The 23890-nt window shown below is 30.9% G+C and overlaps 2 protein-coding genes across 2 annotated transcripts in view; one reads left to right on the top strand and one right to left on the bottom strand.

Annotated features, from left to right (window-relative positions):
• Positions 1–1908: 1908 nt before the first annotated feature.
• On the bottom strand, positions 1909–16747 carry LOC148626034 (G protein-coupled receptor 137Ba-like). Its single transcript, XM_088569631.1, has 7 exons — positions 16230–16747; positions 14086–14129; positions 12758–12992; positions 11041–11190; positions 9703–9834; positions 8263–8375; positions 1909–7087 (listed from the first exon to the last, which is right to left on the bottom strand). Exons 1-7 carry the CDS (start codon positions 16677–16679, stop codon positions 6943–6945), a joined length of 1269 nt encoding a protein of 422 aa, XP_088425757.1. The 5' UTR covers positions 16680–16747; the 3' UTR covers positions 1909–6942.
• A 196-nt stretch (positions 16748–16943) lies between these two features.
• The window catches only part of LOC148626033 (isoleucine--tRNA ligase, mitochondrial-like), a 29025-nt gene continuing 22078 nt past the window's right edge, over positions 16944–23890 (top strand). Inside the window, exons 1-6 of the mRNA XM_088569629.1 lie at positions 16944–17279; positions 20251–20373; positions 20834–20981; positions 21655–21806; positions 22162–22211; positions 23381–23493. Coding sequence (XP_088425755.1) covers positions 17097–17279; positions 20251–20373; positions 20834–20981; positions 21655–21806; positions 22162–22211; positions 23381–23493 — 769 coding nt within the window. The 5' untranslated portion in view covers positions 16944–17096. The remainder of the gene's footprint in view (positions 17280–20250; positions 20374–20833; positions 20982–21654; positions 21807–22161; positions 22212–23380; positions 23494–23890) is intronic.

The raw sequence follows: 23890 nt of genomic DNA, 5'->3' as shown, positions 1-23890 counted from the left end.
TGAAGACGTGAAAAAAAAAATCAATTTTAACAAGAAAGAGTCACGATGTGATCCGTGTTTGATCAATTTCGCCCATCCATTCAGATTTTGACTCCTGCTATGTCTTCCAGTAATTTACCACAATGCTGTTTTGTCCAGTAGCATCCTGCTTATTTTTCTGTTTCGGAGATTGGTTTAGAAGAAGACTTAAGGAGGTTGACCTAAGGTAAGGGAAATAACTCTTGAAATTAGTGATATGTGTGTATCACTTTCAATTTTACCAAAGCTTATCAAGATTTCATTTGAAACAGAATGAAATCGGTCTAAGTTACTTTGATGCTTACATAAGATTGATGAATGGTGAATGCAAACATTCCAATGATTCGTAAGAGTTGTGTTCCTTACCCTAGGTCTACCTCCCTAAGAAGTTTGAACATTTCTTCTTCTTTACAACACAAAATTCTTTGAAAAAGAAAGCAGCTACGTAGCAAATAAAAAAAACACTAAAATTTGCAATTTTTAACTCCCTCTCTGTCTCAGGGCCCCTTCTATAAAATAATCTTAATTCCAGGAAACCTTTTATATTTCTACATTTAGTATAAATTATGTTGCATTCCTCATAAAATTAAAAATTGTTTTTACATGATAGGAATGTTCAAAGGGAGACAATTCATATATTTACAAAGGTAGCACTGTAAAAAGTGAAATACTGGTAACTAGATCATTTGCTATTATTTGAATCCTTTTGTGAACATTTAAATACAATTTGGAAACCATTAAGTGCCGTCCATCATTGTTTTTTCGTTTCATTTTTATGTGGAAGTGTTCTTAAGTTGTAGCACAAAAACTAAGTGTATATGGTCATAGATAACCAAACAATACCATACCATTTATTTTACCATAGCCTGTCCACACTTACACTTGCTGGAAACCATCAATCTGCAGAAAAGTATTGATAATCTGATGAAATGTATGTACATGTAGTTCAATAAACCATTTTTCTTCCTTTTTGTGGAAATGAAATTAGCAGATATGTTCTACTTAATGATTTGTAGCAGAAAAGGGAGGGGGCTTGTTCCAGGAATTTGTAAAAGGGTGTCTGGCTTTCATTTGATAATTTTTTGCTAAATTTAAGAATAAACTATCAATGTTTTAACAGAAAAGGGATCCAACCCTGGATGCCCCTGGATCTGCCACTAAAGCATTTACCTATCTGTTACTTCATACTGTGAACACACTATTGTTCGTGAGGTGCTAATTTTCATGGATTTTGTGGGTATGGAAAACCACAACATTTGATTCTTTACTTAAAATTGTATGCCAAGATCATCAAAATCACAAATTAAGAATCCACAAACTTGTGCTTTTCCCCTAAACCACAAAAAATGATACCCATGAATATAAAAACTTTGACAGTAAATTAATGAAGGAGATATAAATTGAATGCCAGATAACATTGATGTGTTATGATAATCAGTCAAACATTTATTGTCAGTCTCAGTAAGAATCAGGCAGTGGGTGAAATATGTAAGGATAAAACCCACCATTTGGAAAGTTAATTTGACTATTTGCACCAACAGAATCAAGGAAGAAAAGACCAGATTTTCCATATCACTCTGGTAAATTGCTTTTCCCCTAAAGTTCTAATTTTCTTGAAATGCACTGAAAATGAACATTTCAAGGGCAGATAACTCTATAAAAAAAAAAAACCCAGAATTTCCTAAAATTTTAATGATAATTTTCTGACCAAGTCCAGTGATGCAGAGATCAAACAATGTATTTTTCAAAAAGAGAAATCATCCACAAGCGAAATTATATTGTCAGATTGATTGGATCTTGACATGCATGTTTCTGATTTTTCCATTTTTGCCTGATTCTTACAAATACTTACACTTAATCCTTTTACTCTACAAAGATTAATAAAAATAATTCAAAGAGATAAAACTTTTATTTCATTATTTTTTCACAATCACTATGTAATTGAATAATATAGCATCTCTCTCTCTCTCTTCAAGTGTGACTAGGAACAGTCATTGGTCATGAGAAATTCTTCAAATACCTAAATACTCATACACATAAACTACGTATTTTCCACCAATAAAACTGTTTATAGAGTAAATAATTTTTAAAAGACATGAGCCGCTCTTTCCTCAAGATTCTGACCAAATGCCAGACCATAACAGGTTCCATGTCAAAAATGTGAGGAAAAGCACTCTTTGTTAATATAACTGCAGATCTTTTTTTTTAATCAATGATCAATTCCGTGACCATTTAAGTTTTCTCATGAATACATAATGCTTATAGACAATGCTGACAATATAATCAGAAACTCATTAAAATTTATATAGGGTTCACATGCAATATACATTTTCTATATCTTTGTGATACTTTGTAGTTCTAAACTTTTATGAAACATTTGTGTTCACAAAAATTTTTAAAGGGCTTTCAAAATAAAAAAAAAAGACCATTAAAGTCATAAAGAGTTAGTAGGTTTACATGAAACAGCTGCTTAAAAAAATCAGCCACCTGTCACTCAAAAATTAAAAACAATCCCTTCAATTCAATTTCTAATAGATTCAATATAAGAAATGATCCTTAGTCAAACTATTGCTTAGTTTGGGATTATCTACATTGTGGACTGTGGATCCATCGTATTAATCACAATTTAATACCAAATTAATTTATACAAAATAACCCATGTTGCACAAAAGAGAACTGACCAATCAGAAGGTTTATCACAAATCAAATTATAATTATTCAAAATTCACTAACATACTGTAGTCAACAACCAACCAAATTAACTGTACAAAGTCATTGTTTAAAAAAAATGTAGTATAATACCAAAACGTTAAAACATTTCAATCAAAACAAATTGGTAAATTAACAAATATAAATAAAATAACTCATTTAAACTATAAAAACACAACATGGAATATAATATAACAAATTTTGATATCTTGGTTATGAACCAATCACCGTGTACAACATGATCTTATTTACAAAAAAAAAAAATGAATATACATACAAAATGAATAAAGCACCTTGAATTGGGGAAAGTACCAGTACATAAGACTCTCTAAATCATGAATCCTACTGCTTCAACAGTACCTGTGTACTGAATTAAATACCATTCTATGTAAGAATCAGGCAATGAGTGGCACATCATTTATCCCAATTTAGTCATTTTGGCCTAAAATACATTCATCTGAGACATGGATATTTGTTGACTGTATATATAGGGAAAGAGTGCGGGAAAATTTTCCCGCATTTTTCCATAGTGAATTTCAACTGAATATGACCTATCAATATCTTAAAAAGGCAAATTTTACAAACACTTTGATGGTTATTTCTGGAGGTTATCAAGTAGAAATACTTGGTTGATGCAATAAAATCTCTGTGTTTTCCCCCTTCATGTTCCACACCTTATACATATTTTGCCAGATTCTTAGACGAAGAAGTATATTTGCATCATTTGTAGCTTTGGTAAGTACTCAGATACTTTTTAATAACATATTTCAAACCATTTATACACTTACCAAAGTGGAAATAGGTAAAGTTTCAAAGAAAAATGATTTCCATTCTTCCTTTCCCCAATGATACTGCCTAGTATGTTGGTTATGACCCTTTAAATAACTTGCTAAAATAGCTTGCATTTTGAAAATATGAAAAAGGACTATTGAAATCAGTGTTCATGCTAAGTTAATTAATGTCAACACCCATGGTTCCCTACTTTAAAATTTCTAACTTTCACTGAATTTAGCTGAAATTTTACAACTACATGTATACTGTATAACTAAAAAATTTTGTGACAATCTAATTTCTACATCATTTTGCAAATTAAGGAAATTGCAAACAATTTAAATCATGAAATGAAGTTCCCATAATCTTTTCTTTTTTTTCCCAAATAAATTAATTAAATTTCCCAATTACTTGTACGGACAGCAAAAATTAAATTCAGGGAAAATAATAAAGACACTCTGAAAATTTCATTCCGCAGAAAATAACAGTCACAGGGTATTTGTTTTCAAAAAAATTTCATAAAGAGACAACTTTTGTACTTCTTAAAATTTTTCCAGGAAAGTATTGCTTGGAAATGTCTTAGTTTTCAAATTACTTAAACCATCATTTGTATTTGTGCAGAAATGAACACTTTGTATTGGTCCCGCTACATGGACAAGAAAATATACACAATGAGAAAACATATTTGGGAACACCCAAAATCAAAATAAATAAACACATGCTAAATCATTTTACATAAATGAAAACCTGGTCCCAAAATGCTTGAACTTTGTTATCCAGGCTCTTTATAATAGTTTCCTGGGTACGGTTTACAGAACAAATTAATATGAGTATAAAATGATTACAGATATCATAAAATAGCAAAGATTTAAAATGTTTGGTTTTAATACATATCATTACCTGAAACAAGAAATCATTGGGTTTCCATACTTTCAAAAATTACTTTTTGAGAATTAAAAATGGAACAAAAACTATTGGTTCAGAGTGTGACATATATGTATATTCCACATTATTAGGTTGATAAATAAAAACAAGACAACATAATTCAAGCAAACTATTGATTTTTTGGAGGAGGTAGACATATGGTAAAGGACGTAACTACATGTATTAAAAATCATTGGAACGTTTGTATTTAACATTTTACATCAATCTTATTTAAGCATCAAAGTAACCTGGGCTGATTTCATACTGTTTCAAATAAAAGCTTGATAGGCTTTGATGAAATTGAATATGATACAAACGTATCACTCATTTCAAGAGTTATTTCCCTTACCCTAGGTACCTCCTTAAGTTGCATTATCACAAATTGTCTTGGGTATTCTTGGAAAAATATTAAGAGGATAATTAATTGGAAAGAGCGAATTACCAAAATATGATCCCGAGTGCTGAAGAATGCCTAGATTTAAGGAAAATGTGTTAACTTTTAATGGGTTCTTGGCACAAGTGAACATATTTTGGTTATTCACCATGAACCTATTTATTATATAGATTTCCTCCATTATTCTTTGCTATTTTCAATATAAATTTAAATTTTGTGTATGTTGGATTGATACTCAGGTTGGTGTTTTGTGACTTTTGGCAGGAGGAAATCTGAGAGTAAAGTTACAGAATTTATTTAACAGTGTGAATTATCAAAATGTTTTACACAGGGAACATTTTAAATCACTGCTATATATATACAAAAAAAATATAATTACCCTTTTTTTTAAACTAGATGTTATAAAGTACCTGTAAATTAAAACTTGTACAACTGTATAGCAGTTATAGACTTAAACATTTATAAAAAAGAAATAACTTTAATAAGTAATTCTCACAAATGTCACTCAGAAAACTAGAACCGGAGTCAAGTATTTTTACACATATTTAAAACAGACCTAAAAATCCTGTCACCATAGTAAAGCCAATTATAGCAGTAATTTCAGTTTCCCACACAAGCAGAAATTGACAAAAAAATGTTTGTTAGATGTTTTCAACCTACATAACTGAATCACTGTTAAAAATATTCTTAGCTATATTAGGTGTATTGGTACACATACAAATTGTAAAAAACAAACACAAAAAGAGCCATTTTGATAATATTTGAATGCTTGTTGGTAATTTTTTCTTAAATATTGACATTCTGCAATCTTATTAAAATTAGATCTTTCAACTGTTCCATTCAGTCACTGCATGTAGGATCTAACAACAATCCATTCTACTTTCTATTCAGATGACTTTCTGATCAGCCAATCAGATTTTGATAGTCATGATTTTGAAAGCATTATTCAAAGAGAAAAACCCAAGGATTCTTGAAAGGTCATCTGAACAGAAAGTAGAATGAATGTTAGATCCTACATGCAGTGACTGAATGGAACAACTGACAGGTCTAATTTTGATTAGATTGTGACATTATGTCTAAATTGATGAGTATATATCCATTTGTAAACAAAGAAAAATGTTTTATACAATGCCATTTTGATTTCTTTAAAAGCCACACACATCTGTTCCATGTCCATATACTACTATCATATAATTTTATTTCAAAGATCCTTTATATCAATTCAGATGTATTTTGAACCTCTGTAAACCAAACACCTATCTAAACTGAAGACCTGTCTAAACCAAACACCTGTCTAAACTGCACCAAAGGGATTCAGTTTAGATAGGTTCCACTATAATTTCATTGTAGAAAGTCCAGTATATACATGCTTACAGCATTAAGTTTCAAGATCATATATTATAAGGCAACATGAAGTGCATTCCCTGCCATTCATAAATGCATTTTCAAACCTTGATCTTTGACCATCAATGAGGCCCCTGATTTTCCTAAGAACTAGCTCTGTATCATTATTGGTGAATGTGGATTGTAATTGGAAGATAACTGGACAATACACAAGCAAAATTATTTCACATGATTTTCATCTGAATGGAGCAAATAAAGTCTGTTAATGAGTTCAACTGAAATTCATGTGAACCAAGCCTTCACACAAGTTCATGTTAAGTGGATTTCACACGAAAATCACATGAATTTCAGTAAAATTTGATTCACATGAATTGCATTTGAACAATTTTGCTTGTGTAGCATTGAATTACCCGATCACTTCTTCGTTGACAAGGTAATTCTTAAATTTAAACAAAAAAAATAAAATGAAAACCTATTCAGTGGGTGGTTATATCTGACTTAAACAATATTAACAAAAAAAAGGTCTCAACTTATTTAACTTTACTTCCAATAGGCCCCAAAATTCACACATATCTCCAACTAATACAAAAATAGTGCTTTCTTGAAGGATAAAATATAAACCCCTAATATCTTTGATAAATTGGGGGACTATAAACATCAAATAACAATGCAACTAATTAAAATATTGTAAGCAATCATATTTTTACAAATAGGGTTCATTGTGTATTGGCAGAAGAGTAGATAATTTCCCTTTTAGTCAACATTTGGTTCCATTACCATAATTAATTCTGAAGGCTTCCATAATTTGTAACACTTGCGTCATGTGCATTATATAACCTTGGTGTTCCATAGGGCGTACCCTTTGGTGTTCCTTTTGGAGTAAATCTAGAATCACTGTTGATTGACTGTGAGTATCTATATTCATGGCTGAAATAAAACACATTGCAATTTAAAAACATTAAAAATTCTTTCAACGGCTAAATTACTCTTCGTTATTTTCTGCTCATGACATGATAAAGATATGTAGCACAACTTTAGGCCAAAAAATATGCCTGTTTCCTGCTACTCTAGTTTTTTGTGCCTATCATAAACATTTTATGGCCATTTCGGCTCCAGCACTTTTAAAATCTAGATTGTTTCCCCACTAACTCAATGTAAAATGTCCTTGAAAATAATTTCCCTACCTACCTTTTTTGCTTTCTGGTAGCAGGAAACAAGACTATTATTTATTTTGGCCTTACTTACTTATTAGCAATTAGTTCATGATACTAATTGTAATATGGTATAAAATGGCTCTGCTAGTTGCCCAAAAAAAAATCATCTGTACTGAAGCGTAGCTGAGGTCTTTTGGTTTTTAGGAGCAATTAGCCAGTTCATAAATTGCACTTTGACCTGTAGTGTCATGAACTATTTGATATTTTACACTTTTCAAATGTAGTTTACTCTTGAGTATTCATGTGGAAGAAAAGAAAAACGAATAAATAACTTTTTAATATATGACGGCACATTATAAATTTGAAAACAGTCAAAACATTGTGGACAGACAGATATTTCTCACGAAGTAAACAAATAAAAATCTTTAAAATATAATATTTATATGAATACATACAATATACAAATTTTAAATATATAATATTAGTATAAGGCTTGGTAAACTTAAATGAAAGATTCTCATCCAAATTTCACAAAAAATATGGGGCAGGTGGGATGATTTCATTTTTTATTTTTAACAAGAAATATGCTATCCTAACTTTAGCTATTTGAAGAATAGATATATTCTAAATCCATAGTCACATCAGTTTCAGAGAAGAAACATGATTTTCGTTACCAAGAAATGAAAGATTTGTGGGATATAGTATCTCAATACTAAAGTCACATCAACATGAAAAAATTCCCCATTTTTAAAAAATTTTGTCAATTTTTTAGAAGGCGGGAAGGGATGAGAATCTACTGACTAATTTTATTTGGTCTAAACATAGGTATTTATAGAAAGGTTTTCTGCTTCTTGAAGAACTTTGTTTGAACTGTATTATATATCAAGAAGCAGTGAAATGGTTTACTAGAATGAATACAACCGAAGTGGATGGCAATAGGGTACAAACCTTCCTCTTAATAGATCATTTCTAGTTAGGTCATCATCACTGTCATATCTGCGTGGATTGTCAAAAAAGAAAGCCCTAGGGTTGTTGTTGGAGGGAACATCACTAATGGAGGGCTGGAAAAAGTCATTACAATCATGTTTTATTACTGTTAATGTTTTAATTTTTCCTGGATTATGTAAACTGAATATTTTCACCAGTATCAATTTCTGCGGCTTCAAAAATCTTTTTCTTAGGTACTATTTTTTGCAATGTTCAGTCCATCACAAAAATAGCGAAAATTAGAACACCATGAAAATTATTATGTTTACAGTATGTTTAAACATTCAATACAAGCAGATTTAACGTCTTGAATAAGAGTAAAGTGTTCACAATAATAAAAGTCTTTTTAACTGCAACTTGCCAAGATGTAATGTAAAATTTTGTTGAGAAGTTTATGTGAAAATATTGATTTTAAAACTTCAGATAATTTGAAAAGCTGTTTCAATTATAAGATTTCATTGTATTTACTGAATAATTTATTAACACTTTATTAAAATAGAAATGATATAAATCCCATAAAATCAGCATTGTGTAAATTTCAAAGAATCACATGTTAATCCATCTAAAAAGCCAAATGTCAAATAGCTAACAATTTATAGCAAGTATTATAGTTAAATATAACAAGAAATAGAGTTGTTCTTCCCTTGATTAAATGGAAATCACCTGGTTAACTTCCTATGATAGTTAATTAAACAATTGACAAAGAAATTTAATCTTTCTATCAATATTAGCTTAAAAATACCTATGAAATAATAGAAAGTTTAAATTTCCTTGAAAATTGTGCAGTAAACTACCAGAGACATTTCATCAGATAACTGTCATTTAATTAAGGGAAAAACTCTATTGCCTGAAGTTAATAACAGTATTCGCTATGTAAGTATGCAGTATTTTGAAATGCTATTCTCTGTAAGAATCAGGCAGTGGGTGAATCATATAGAAAAAGACATACAAGTCTTTCAATGAAATCTTTTTCAAAATGTTATATGAAATGCAGAAATCAACCTTTCTCATTACAAAAAAGAAAATTTTGGAGGCACTAGGCAGAAAATTCTGTCTGGATTTTGACCAAACCGATTCTAAAATTATAGTTAAAATGGTTGAACTTTTTACCATTACTTGTTTTCATAGTTCCTCAATTCATGTAATTTGAGGTATAAATGATATGAATTGCATTGCAATTTCATCATCGAAGGGAGATACGTCAGTTTTCCCTATCATTCTATTGTAACTTTGAACTTTTCTTCATCCTCTGACAGTAAAAAGATGAACCTGCTGTCAATTCATCTTCAACAGACCATAAACTATGTGCTCATATTGTCAAATTCATGTGTCTTTTTTAGCATGATTCACAATTTTTCAGTTTTGCCAGATTCTTACAGATTATAGTACTTAATGACTTACAACAGATGATGTGGGTGGTTTCCTCACTCTGAAGAATATCACAATGATAAAAGTTGGTAGGAATTCCCACACAAATAAAACAATTCCGAAAGACACGTAGGCATATCCCTTGTTTAAGTCGTGGATATCTGCCTGAAATAGAAATGTATTTTCATGAAACTTGGCTGTTTTATCATAAATATGACGACAGGTTTTCAAACAAGTCCACTATGAAAAACACAATTTGCGATCTTTTCTTGTGTCTATATGGACACAACATTCAAACTACATACAACTCTGAATTTAAATTGTGAATAAATGTTTGACACAGAATAGAATCAATTAGGCATGAAAGTGTTAAGGACTAGTCCACCTAAATTTCAGACAATGAAAATGGTAAAGTGATTCATGGAGTAGAAAAATCCACCAAAGAAACAATGGTTTTTCAGTCTACATATGCTATATTTTTACATTACAATAATCATTTCCTTATTCAGATCTGCACTTTTGAGAAAAACATACATTCATCTCCCACTAAAATCAACAAAATCAAACAAAATCAGGAACAATAACTCTTGCAGTGTCAATTCTGTGTACAATCTATACGACTTATATCTCAAAAGTTCAACAACCAAATGAAAAACGAAGACTGGTTATGTGATCACTAACAGTTTCTGAACAAGAAATAAAACTGAATTAAGTGGGTTTTTGACATGCATGAATCACCTCCTGTCTGATTTTTATAAAGACTGGTACTTAAAAGAAACAATAATTATATTTACTGTGCACATCATTACAAAATGCTAATCTCATTGGATTATCAGCTTTGCACATGATGATTCAAGAGTTGGTGAAACAAATTTCTAGCTATTTATATAAGCCATGCCTAGACTATTTTTTATTGATTACTGTGTAAATAAATTAAATGTAACTGAAATGGTGTTCCCCAGCAAGGACACTATGATACAGATGAATTATAATCAGAGAAACATGTCAAATGTACTGGTAATTATAAGAATTGAATGCTCCATTATGTAAAAGCCTTGACAGGTCATACATTTTGGTCATAAAGAGCACTTCATTGGAAATGTGCTAGGGTCAATGTTTTTACACACTAATTAATCATTCAATTCTTGAATTATAAAACAAATCTGACGAATTTACACTGTGATTTCATATCTAGCATACTCATTAAAATACCGTTTCCATGGTGCTGAATACTTCTGATGTTGGTATCGCAATATTGGTTATTTTTCCCAATACAACGTAAGTTTGATACTAAAAAAAAGCAATATCTAATCCAAACATATTATTCTGAAACAAAATTTACCATCATCTATAAATTCTATTTTAGTTTACCTGATCAGATACGTTAACCCATCCATATCCAAATGAAGGCAGTTTGTCCTGGACTTGAGGGCAAATCACAAGAAAATTATAAATAACCCGAGAAGTAAACAGCAGTATCATTATTGTACATGTAGCAAGTGCTTGGCACAATGTTGTTCCCTGCAAATGTCAAAAAAAAAATTACTAAAAAATTAATTTTTGGCATTTAAGTTAAAGAAAACACTGTAAACATATAAATTTTTGCCAAGTCTGTAAAGTGAACATATTCCTGGGTATCAGTTTTTGTGGTTTAAAAAAAGTTAGCATTATATAAGTACAATGTAATAAATAAATTTTGCAGATACAATTGTTCCCTGTTCTCTGTCGACCATGAAATTAGGGAAAATTAGTACTTCGCGAAAATTAGTATGTTAACAGCACATACAAATTTTCTTCATTTTAATTTTAAAATATTGTATCATGTACTTTGGTATTGGTAAAGATTTACATTGCCAGAAAATTAGGACAATTTGTATGATTTGCGAATATTTCAATGCATCTCGTCATTTTTTTAGAACATCGATTGATTGTAGTTAAATGTCATATGCCAGAATTTCATGCATTTCCAGACAAGACGGTTTGAACAATGGCCCAGAACCTTCTTTGTAAAAGTCAAACACAATGAGCTGTATTTTTAATGTGCTAGCTCACAGAGGCAACAGGCTACACCTAGAATGTGTCACATTATTCGGACACTTAATGCTGATTCTAAGCCAATCAGTTGTTACACTATCTTCTATATGCCACATGCTTGGTGGAGAATAAGTGATGACCAGTTTTAAAGACTCTAGAATAGCTCAGACAACCTTGCTTACTCAAGAAGCGCACTACCAAGAAACAATTAAGGTATTTTTTCATCAAACAGGCTGACAGACTGAAACACTGAATGAAGTAAAGAAAGATTGATATATATCATGTACATCTTGGGATCATGTGTGATTTCATCAGCATTTTCTATGAACTAAGAATAATATGACAATATATCATATATTTAGATTAAAATGTAATTTTTTTGTACATGCATTATAGGTGTTTGTTTAAACCCTATAAGGTCTATCCTATATGGCATATCCCTAGACCTGTAATGCATACCTTCACAGACCATACTTGAAGCATGGTTAAAATAAATGATATAATGAACCTGACGTGTTAAAATCTGTATCACATGCTGTATCAACCCTCGACCTATATCACCGAAGGGGCCGGCGGCCTTTGGAACAATATAGGAGTCTAGGGTTGATACAGCATTTGATGCAGATTTTGACATGTAATATTCAGTATCTGGTCCATTTCACAAAAAAAAAACTGTAAGTGTGCAATTAATTGTAACTTATAATGTCATAATAATAGGGATGGAACTTCAGCGACATATTAAATAGATTCTCTCAAAACATGAATGGCTCAAAATCTTTCTGTTGGAAGTGACATTTTTAGGAAGTTATGTCGGCAGTTAGGATGTGGTTGTTTGAACTTTGAACGCACACACAGGGTGTGTTAAGGTCTCGCAAATTCCCTTTGGTTGCGATATAATAACATAGCAGTGAATTTTAAAAAAAAATCTAATGCCATTTGCTTACAAGTAGGTCTGTCCTTCATAGGTTTCACATAACTTCATATTAGAAAAAAGCAATGTGACATCATAAATTGTGATCAACTACAAACTTTGAAGAACTATGACAATACTTACTTTGGCTTCTAAAACAACACTGGATGATGACATTTTACTCATTTTGTAGATACAGAAAGATAATAAAATGGCTGCCATCAGGAACAGAGTATCATTTATTGACACTCTGATTATCAAATATTCAAAAGGTACAGAATGATTTGTTCGGGCTTGATATTTCACCATAACTGCTGATGCAATGTTCGTTGCTAAAAATATCAATATTGAAAGACATACTCCTATCCTTAAGGGTTTCCTGAAAATGACCAAAACAATTATACATTACAAATAAATATCATTAGCATACATTTTTTAGTTTCTTTATATTAATAGAATATGTAGCAAGAATTACGGCTGATCATTTAATACCTTATCTTATAGTTTTTTCTTTTTATTCTTCATTAACAAAGGTTGAATATTGCTATCACAACACTAGTTACACCCTTTTGATGTAGAAAATATATCAATTACATAATATCCCATTCTGAGGTCTAAACTTCTGACCAAAATATCAAAATCTTCCGATCTGATTTTCATGGTACATTTGTATATCATGAGTATGCTATATTGTCCCCCAAAAAAGGTTGCATTATTTTTTATGGTTTATTGCTACATGTACATGTAAATAAGTGTATCACAATGTGTTTCTCCTTTTTAAAGTTCTTTGATATGGCAATGAAAATAGGCGAGACAGGCATCTACAAAAGAGATGAAATACTGCCTCAGAACCACCTATCTTTTCAAGTTGGTCAAATAAAGAATAAAAAACTAAACAACATTGATTTACTTTTGTTACTTTGTATGTATGATTTTAGTTACTTTATGTTCTTTGTTGTGTATGTTTGTTTTCCATGTCTGGTCTTTGTCCCTGGATTACATTCTTTTGATTACCGGTATAACCTTGGATCCCTGCATTACTCTTACATCACTACAATACTTGTACCAGGAACAACTCCTGATCACTATATGTAGTTGAATCTTGGCATATCATATATTTCTTTGTTATTCACTCTTTCCAATTAATTATCCCATTACATGTATTAATTTTTGTAGTGAAATCAAGAGTTATTAAGCTGGATTTTTGATTTATTAGATAACTTTTGAAAGAGTGTCATCTTTTAGATAAAAGTTTAATTATCCGAACCTTTTTTTGGAAGTGGTTTGAGACCTGTAATTAATATTTTTTTTTATAGATTCATCTTGATAAGTTACTGATGATATGTTTGAATATCAGTTTAATTAGGTAATTCTTGACATAGGTCAGTTCTTTCAATTTTTCAAGGTTTTTTATTGCTTTTTGTGAGTATGCTTTTTGAAAGACTCTGAAAATCTTGTCCTAGTGTACATACTTGTATCTGCTTGGTTCATATCTTGCTCTTGCCTTAAAAATGACCTGGAAATACAAGGTTAAAATATAGTAATACACTTGCTTTCTATCTCCATTTTTTCTGTGTTGATTATCTAAGTCACGTATCTTTGACACACAAAACTGGAATACAGTTAAAAGGAAAAAGAACTTCTGGTGAAGACAAATATTGTGCAAAAAAAAGATTAGATTCCCTGAAGGTATTTTTGACAACATGTAGACAGATGGTTGGACAGCAGTTTACTTTTATATCATATATTCAAATAAAAATATGTTTTTTTATATACATGTATGCATTTTAATGGAATTTTTTCTACCTTATATCCAATGATACCCTATATGGCACTCATACTAAAAACATAGTTCATGTAAACTGTAGATATAAAACATGACATGACAAAATCTTTATCACATGATGTATCAACCATCCACCTATATCACCCCTTGGGCTAGTGGTCCTTTGGTTGATACATGTAATACAGATTCTGATATGTAAAATTCAGTATATAAGCATTCACCAAAAAGACATGCATCTAAAGTAGTAAGAATTTATTTCATGAAATCTTTTACTTTTTCATTTATATCAATAACTTAAGTGATAAACCTATTACAATGAACTAATTCAGGAGGTAGACCTAGGGTAAGGGAAACCACTCTTGAAATCAGTGATATGTTTGTATCATATTCAATGCCTATCAAGCTTTCATTTGAAACAGAATGAAATCAATCCAAGTTACTTTGATGCTTACAAGAGATTGATGTAAAATGTTGAATACAAACGTTCTAATGATTTTTAAGAGTTCTGTCCCTTACCCTAGGTTTACCTCCTTAAGCTGGGAAAAAAATCAATAAAAGTAATCAAGGTACACAGTAAATGTCCCAAAATGTTGATACATATGTGTGATCAATTTATTTGCTTGTCAAAATCTTGTGGTAGGTCATATGCGATAAATCAATATTTACAAAATGACTATATACCCTGAAGGATTCTTACGTGACATTTCACAACAGGATTATCAGATGGACAATATTTGCATATGATTACAGGGGTTGTTCGGTTTAGTGGTTTACTGGTACTGTTTACAAACAGAACTCACTTATCAAATTTTGAGATAATGATAGGGAAATATTACTTTAATAGATGATAAGCCTGAAAGAATTTTAGAGTAGATATACTAGAAACAATACATGTACATGGAAAATTTTTACAAGTACATTTGCATGTTTTAAAAATAGTAATGCTTCATCAAAATGAGTGTCACATGCCACTTTATCAAATGAGTGATCACTTGAAAAAAAATAAAGACTTAAGTACATGTAGTTCAATTAAACACATAAACCACTTACCAGTAATTGTTTTGGATGGGATTCATTTATAACATCATTTGATATAATTTACTACATGTACACAAGACTTCAGCATTTCTCTTTAAGAGTATTTTTATGAGTTAACATAGCCAATGTTCCTAAGAAGACAGAAATAAATGGGCCCTGCCTTCCACCCTGACAGACCCTCATTGATAATCAATGATAAATATGACAAATAACTTCCTTTTTGCTTCAAGTGCCATATACATTGTAAACTAGGGGTATTAAAAATATCTGACAAATTTGAGAGTCTATGGTATATCAAGCGCATTACACACTAAAATGTCCTTCTCCAGTCCCCCTCTGTTTTCAGTTCCTAGCTAGAACACCAATAGAGATGAGTTTTGACTTTCAATCATAACAAAAAGAAACTGAAAAAGCACATTTATATGAATCAACAACTGCCATCCCTGGGCAATCATTATTTGTTGTTTTGCTATCAAAATAATGTTTATGTACAATGTGTCCAGGAAAATACTTTAGACCAAATGAGATCAATTACATGTAACATGTCAATAAAAACTACGACTTCCTCATAAATAATTTAACTGTAGCTTCTTTTTCTTTTACATATATGGTTCAATGATGCTTCTTTCATGTATCTTTAAAAAAAGCCTTAAATTTAGATCATGAAAATGAAAAAAAAAATTGTAATACATGTAGTCAGAACACAAAAAATTCAGTACATCATATACATGTACAAGTGTGGAATTTCAGGAAAGAGAAACAGACAGCATGAAACTCATTTAATAGTTTTACCTGTGCAAAAAATAAAACTAGTAGGCAAAGGGTCATGTACTGGAGACATACAGGAAAACTATACAGTAACCATGATAAACCAATGGGAAGCTGATTTGCCAATAGAATGTCTTTAAAATAAAAGGAGAACAAGGTTGTCCTCAGTCCAGTCCAAAGTAAACACAAGAATAAAAACACTGTCTGATGACTGAATCTTTTATGTCTGTAATACCAAATCATCCATAGTTGTATGTAAATAATAAAAAACAAAATCCCATACAGAGAAATATAACACACAGTCAACCAAAGTTCTGCATTTGGTGTTAATGCTGGAGTGAGAGATGGGAAATCCCGAAACCCAACAGTTGTTGTTGTTTTCAGTTTTGATTCTTCAAAAAGCATAAGATCTCGTTCTATTCGTTTATGAAGAGCATCTGGAAATACAGGAAATTCATCTTGATGAGGTGTCATCCCTTGTTTTATTCAGTATTTACATATTTCCATTCTAACAAAGTCCATCAAATTATGTAGCCTTGACCTTGCATAAATTCCGAGTATATCCGAAGTTACTTTCACTTTCACTTAATAAGATTCTTTTTCATGATAACTGATGGTAGATGCATATATATAGGAATTTTTGTTGCAGATATTTTAAAAATATTTGATAAAAGTCTTTTAATTTATTTGAAGACACATATTTCGATTTTCATCAATACCCATAAATGTTTCCGAATGTATCTTTTGGCGCAGTCCTTAAACATGGATGCGCCCATAGCAAGTAATTAGTGTCGTCTGTTATTTTTCACGACGAGTTTAAACATTTTTAAACATTCTTCTGTCGAATGAAGTCATGAAATCATATAGAATGATATATAAACTCATAAGGTAATGTTATCCAACGCTATTTTAAAGTTGAACCCCAGCCAGAGACAATTAATTTGGTTAAGAACTAAATCTAAGAAGCAAAAGTCAGGAAAGAAGTATAGTGATTCTCTCAATTTACCTTGGACTGATCTTCCACTTAGTCTGCGATCAGGTGAAGCTAATAAAAGGGAAAAAGAGATACAACAGGTATAACAAATATGTATAAACCGATAGATGAAGTTCAAGATATTCTCACATCTGTTATTCTGCTTACCTCTACTCTAGTGACTCTACTGGTTAAGGAGAAGTTCTCGCCAGCAAGTAATTCTCACCAACCAATTTTGTGTCCTCTCATGTGATACAAGTTTATGTAAAAAAATTAAGAAAAATTGGCTGCCAGGTTACTGATATTTTGCTCTCAAAATGAGCTACCATACAATTTTTATCGATGAATAAAATTTTGGGGTGCAGAGTTGCCAGAATTGCCTCTGTCTGGCAAGATCTAATCTTTGACCAGTAGTGATCACTGAATAGAACCATGTATCTATTGATTGGGTGAATGTTGGTAATAACCAGGGGTAGTTAATTAAGATTTCTCACCAGAATGGTAATGCCTCACCATATTTGACTTAACAAATAATGTACTTACCTATGCATAGGTCTAGGTTTTCAAAAAAAAGTTAATAACCTTTATTGAAAAATGCACTTTTGTAAAATGCTCAAGGCTATACAAAATTCGAAATCATTGAAATATATGTTGATAGCCATCTTGCAAAACTCTCCTATCTGAAGGAAGATCATTAGCAGCTTCCAATTAGCTTGTGACATCACTTAGTTGGTTTGGTACCGATAAAAGTACTGCATATAATATGTAAACAAAGAATTATCTGTTAATATTTCTATGATCCTGTTTATCTAATCACTAAAACATCCTGTCATGTCAAGCTTACGGTTACACAAATGATATAAAAGAAATATTCAAAAAGATTTTTGACCAGCAACATGAAATCCTTCATAAGTAGCCATTAGACATTTCTCAGACATACTAGTCTTATAGCTGCAAATTCTGGTGTTCGTCAATGTTGTCTGATATTTGCTTACACATTGTGCTTCATTCTCTTCTTCTGTATATTCTGGGTTGAAATTATAGGGGAAAAGTCCTTAATTTATTCTATTTACCTAATTTACCTATTTACTTTCACTTTACAAGAGACTTCGTGATGTCACAGCTAAACCGCCAATAGGCGCAGGAAATTCAAATTTCCTTATCATAAATCACGATTAATAAGTTACGAAAAGGAAATTATTTTGTTTCTATTTAATTTTCATGAACATTTAACAGATTAGTTTCGATATTTATGACTTGTACAATAACATGGTCTTTTCCTTTAATATCATGCCTATTTCATCATTGTGTGATTCTTAGTCTGTGCTGTATGACCATTTGAGTACTGAATATCCCAAGTAGTGATGTTAGGAATTTCAGGGATGACATCATGTTATGAGTCAGTTTTACTGATAAAAATCTTGTTACTGAGTTTTTTTTTTTACAATATCTTGCACAATGCACCTCTTAAACTATAGCCAGATAACCAATATTACTACACTGTTTTTATGGGAAAATGAAAATAATGACCAGGAAAGGCAATTTACATCAAATTATGAATTTCTCTGAAATACGCCATAATTTAGCTTTTTTTATGGTCTCTTTAATCACTTCTAAAGGTTCCATTACTTTACATTTTAAAAAAGTAATTTTCAAAGTTTCACTGTGAATTCCCAGGACAAATGACATCTAAAATTTGCATACCATTGCAAAGCTTGGAAAATAAGGCTTTCAAGATTGCTTTGCTAATGGTACGATGATTTTAGAAATTCTTCACAAATTAACCTGAATAAATAATACTGAAAATCCACATTTGCATCTTTTCTACTGACAGCATGGATCCAAATTACACATGTAAACAATAATCATACACTTTTGTAGTAAATTACAAATTTGACTTTAAAGTACATATTCTAAGCTTTATTTTGACTAATTTTGATCAGAATACACACAAATAATGCACTTACTATGCATAGATCTAGGTTCAGTTTGTTTTTGGTACTACATAGGTAGGTGGCCTTTTGACCCAGAAGTGGTTAGTGATACCTTAACTTTTGAGTAACTCCCCTTAGATCATATCTTGAATTTCTATGAAACCTGTGATATAAGGAAGATTTTGTACAAAAACAACAAAAAATAGCCATGAAATAGTGCAATGGAGAAAATTAATGGAAAATTGTACATTAGAATATCTTGTAAAAGTGTTCCTGAAACTTCATGAAAATGAAAATAAAATATTATCAAGTAACCAAGATATACATGTAACAGGGCTTCTATTGGTCATAATCTTTATGGGGTTGAGAAACTGTAGATAAATTAAAATCAGTGTTGACTACACATGGTATAAATGTTGTTAATATTTAATGATATGCCCAAGACTCCCTTAATTACTTTTACATGTATATTTACATGCATTTCAATACATATGCATGGTTTAAATTTAAACACATACAGGTGATCATTGCTGTCACAGAAATGATTTATGAGTTATTAAAATATGCATTGATCAGCAGTGAAATGGGTGATTTATTTGGCGTGTTCTTGCTTAATATTAGAAAGGCATTAAGTGCAAGCAAAGCATTAAAAAGTTCCCTTTGAAATACAATGGATTAAAAAGATATTCCAAATATTTGTAATTTTATCGATAAAACAGTTTTTGACAACATTTCAAAGCTTCAGTAGGTAGAGATGGAGCGTTTTGCTTTGACGAAAGTTTCTCAAGTGATCAATATGAGAAAAAATTAGACCAATTTCTAAGCATTTAAGACCAAGTTTTGCTTGTTTATTATACATTATGAATGCCAATAACACTTTCGCAATGGTTGTTTAGCAGACAAATTTGAGTATTTTTCAACTAGATGCTATTTTTTTCTTGTCAAATGGACAAGTTACCCTAGAAATCTTGTTTGTCGTTCCAATTTGATATTTAATGGGCAAGTACTTATTTCTAACACAGCTATGTCACAGAAGAAAAAAATATTAGAATTGTCCTTTATAATTAAGTTGATTAATAATAAATTTGTCTATTTTACATTAATAACGAAATATATAAATATTATAATATCATTTCAGTCAAGTGGTTTTGAAGGACTGTATGATTGGCAACAGAATCAAGCTAGAGATAAAGAGTTTACTCTCCATGATGGACCTCCTTATGCAAATGGCAAACCACATGTTGGTCATGCCATCAATAAGGTCAGATGCAGGTTTAGGATCCTATTTTAGTTTTTTCTTTTAAAAAATATATTAAATAATTTGTAATATATGATTTTGGGGAAAGTTGATGGAGCTCATGTTTACTGAGTAAAACGTCATGTTCAGAGTCTACAGATTTTATTCTGTTGATTTTCATGTATGCAGAAAAATGTTGATTCAACTTACTTAGTGATTAATTTTTCCTTTCAAGTGATTAGATGCATTATTAAATACCAAGTCTTGACGATTACAGTTGTTTCCAACATGCCTGGATATTGACAGTTGTTGCGTGGACTATTTGTTTTACTATTACATGTACCTACAGTTAATCAATTCTGTGATTAGGTTATTAATTTTTATGCACACAACTTTGAACTGCTGGGTAATGTTTGAGTTTCCATGAGAAGCTCACACTATTTTCTACATGTATTGTATTTACCTAGTTTTTTTTCTTTAATAGATTCTCAAGGACATCACCAACAGGTATAAGTTGATGAGAGGATACAAGGTCCATTATGTCCCTGGCTGGGACTGTCATGGACTACCCATAGAAATGAAGGCAGTATCATCCAGTGCTAAACTTACTCCTTTACAGATAAGAGATAAAGGTTATTGTTACATTTTATGCACAGGCAAATATTTTCATGTGAATTTCACATGTATATTTTCTCGTGTGATATTCATGTGAGAATCACAGTAATTTCATGTTGAATTCATGTTCATTCATGGGAATCATATGAAATTCATATGAGTTTTTTTGCCTATGTACATTCCTTAGAAAAGGATAAAGAGATTAAAATAATTTCATGAAGTAAATTGACTAGTCTTTGTAACCCTGAAAAATGATTCTCTTAAGTGGAATTTCAGTCAAGTAATATTTATATCAAGTCATTTCTAGAAACACTATAATATTACAACTCTTATATTTTAATGCTTTGTATAATGTTTATATTTTGAACTAGTTCAACAAAAAAAAACACTGATGGGTTACTTTAACACAGTGTATTGAAAGATCTTGCTCTATTATTTAGGTGTAAGACACCATTCTCCAACGTTTGAAATTAGTAGGGACCCACTCACAAATGGTGCATAAAATTTGATGCGGGCTACTAAAATTTTTAGAGTTATTGTAAAGAACTATACATATTGGCAACCAAAATTTAAGCTGTTGGCTACCAAGCCAAAATTATAGTTAAAACCCTATGTCTCTCCTTATTTTGGAATACAGTTTAGTGCATTTCCAAATATTTATACTTTTCATGTTTTTATTGCCTATTCCAGCAAGAAGATTTGCCAGAGAAGCCATAGAAATACAAATGGAAGCCTTTAAAAGATGGGGTGTGATGGCAGATTGGAAAAAACAATGTTATTTCACATTAGACCCAAATTATGAATCTAAGCAACTTGAAGTATTTTATCAGATGTATGAAAAGGTACTTACAATTGTCTGTTGTTTTTTATACGGACAATCTTATCTTTTTATGATTTTCATACCTTTATTAAAAAAATTTCTCTGAAATATTACTGGTGACCTATACTTTACATATTTACCAAATGTTAGTGCACGCAAGTTCATTTGCAGAGCATAAACGCCCGTTTAAATTGTCCAAAAAAATGGTTCGCTTTAAATTCTATTTATACCCCCATACCTGAAATCCTGGATCGCTTTTAATTCTATTTACTCCCCATACCTAAAATCCTGGATCCACCCCTGTTAATGCATGTTGTTGTATTATTCTAATTTAACATTTAATGATTTTTATATGTATGAGAATATTTTTGTTTAAGGGCCTTATTTACCAAGACTTTATGCCTGTCTATTGGTCACCTTCCTCAGGGTAAGTACTGTATATTAGAAGTTTATTATTGGTTATAGAACATGTATCCTGAGGCCTTGATTTCAAAAGATCAAGTTAAATGTCATTTTCCCCCAAATGTTTAGACAAATTAAAAATTGCCATTTTGTTATCCATGTGCTATGACAAGTATTTGGCATTTTATTATCATTATGAAGTTTGATGTGATTATGAATTGCTTCAATACATTGTTAGGTTTATTAATTTTTGCGGTAGACAGATTAAGAGGAAATATGATATCTGCAAAAATGATTGTAAAGCACTTTGGAATGCTTATAATTCTTTAAAACCAGGAAAATTTATATCCATTTCATGAATATGCTCAATTGATAGAATTTGGGAAAATTAGCAACCCCAGAAATTAATCCTTTTTTTTGTATCTTTCCTTCTGTCAATTTGTCCATAATACCTTCTTGTGTACCATTTAATAATAAAGTTATAAAAGAATGTTCTGATTTTTTAACACCTCTCACTGACTGTCCTTTGGTGGGAAATTGTTACACCCCGCCACACAAAGTGGCAAGATATGATGTAATACTCTCGAAAAAGTTGTGTATCCCTCTCTCTGTTTATGCATCCCCTGATGGTTTCCAGATGACAACTTGAGAATGGATCAATGAGTTTTTTTTTTAAACTTTGCAGTTGTTTAGTACCATAAAATACAGGTAAAGTTCAATTTCCAGCAAAGTCCAAAATGTAATTTTCAAATTCGGCCATTTTAACCATTTTGTTTTCAACATTATGTGGTTGGTTACCACTTAATGTCCCATTAAGGCCGTACTAGCTATTTTTATGTCATTTATAAAACTTTCAGTGATGAACATGTAATGTCCAGTAATCAAGATTTCTCCAATGAATAAGTTTATTTGAACTTCTAGTTAAGATTTAATTTGATTCTCACAGGACTTGATTCTTCACATTTTGAATAGACACAGCCTATGTGTTGCACAAAATGGCGACTGTTTTGGAGTAAAATTCTGTTGTGACTTCTGTAAAATTGGGTAAAATTTATTTATGATGTTGTGAAAAAGACAGTCATACATCTATGACGTTGGTCATATATTTATCACTTGTTCAGCACGGCTGGGTCTTTAAAAGCTTTAAAGCATGTAATGTTAGAATGTATGGTAATCTTAGTTTATATTTAACAGAACTGCTCTAGCTGAATCAGAATTAGAGTATAATGCAGAGCATTCCAGTAAATCTGTTTATGTGAAGTTTCCTGTAACCAGTCTCTCAGAACAGCTGGAAAATGTTATTGGTTGTAAGTAATTTTTGGTTACCTGTAGGACTTTTGTGCATTTTTTCTAATGATTACAACTGACTTTTATAGGATATTATTATATAGATAGCATTGATTTACTGAATGTTCCCAGTTTTAAAAAAATGGATAATTCACACTGTGAAATAGATTCAGTAATTTCACTCTTTCACTTTCTCCCACCAAAACTTCTTAGCACAAATATCAATCCACCGTTCACAAAATATAAAACTCATATTGAAAAAAGCAATGAATAATGGAGGAAATCTATATATAAATTAGGATAATCAATTTGCTATCGTGAATAACCAAAATATGATCACTTGTGTCAGCACACTCGTTAAATCTAGGTGTTCTTTGGAACTTGTGACCATATTTTGGTTATTCACTCTTTCCAATT

Source organism: Perna viridis, chromosome 2 (genome assembly GCF_037379345.1).
Source record: "Perna viridis isolate PV_CMFRI_1.1 ecotype Kerala chromosome 2, ASM3737934v1, whole genome shotgun sequence".
Lineage (NCBI taxonomy): Eukaryota > Metazoa > Mollusca > Bivalvia > Mytilida > Mytilidae > Perna > Perna viridis.
The sequence above is the reverse complement of the archived record's forward strand: the minus strand, read 5'-3'. Positions and strand labels throughout refer to the sequence as shown.

Coding starts and splice junctions, on each gene's coding strand:
- LOC148626034 (XM_088569631.1), bottom strand. CDS start 16,679: ATGACACCTCATCAAGATGAATTTCCTGTATTTCCAGATGCTCTTCAT. Junction 14,130..16,229: donor TAGTTTTATTTTTTGCACAG/GTAAAACTATTA, acceptor TTGTATTTCCAG/GTCATTTTTAAGGCAAGAGC. Junction 9,835..11,040: donor GGGTTAACGTATCTGATCAG/GTAAACTAAAAT, acceptor TTTCTATTTCAG/GCAGATATCCACGACTTAAA.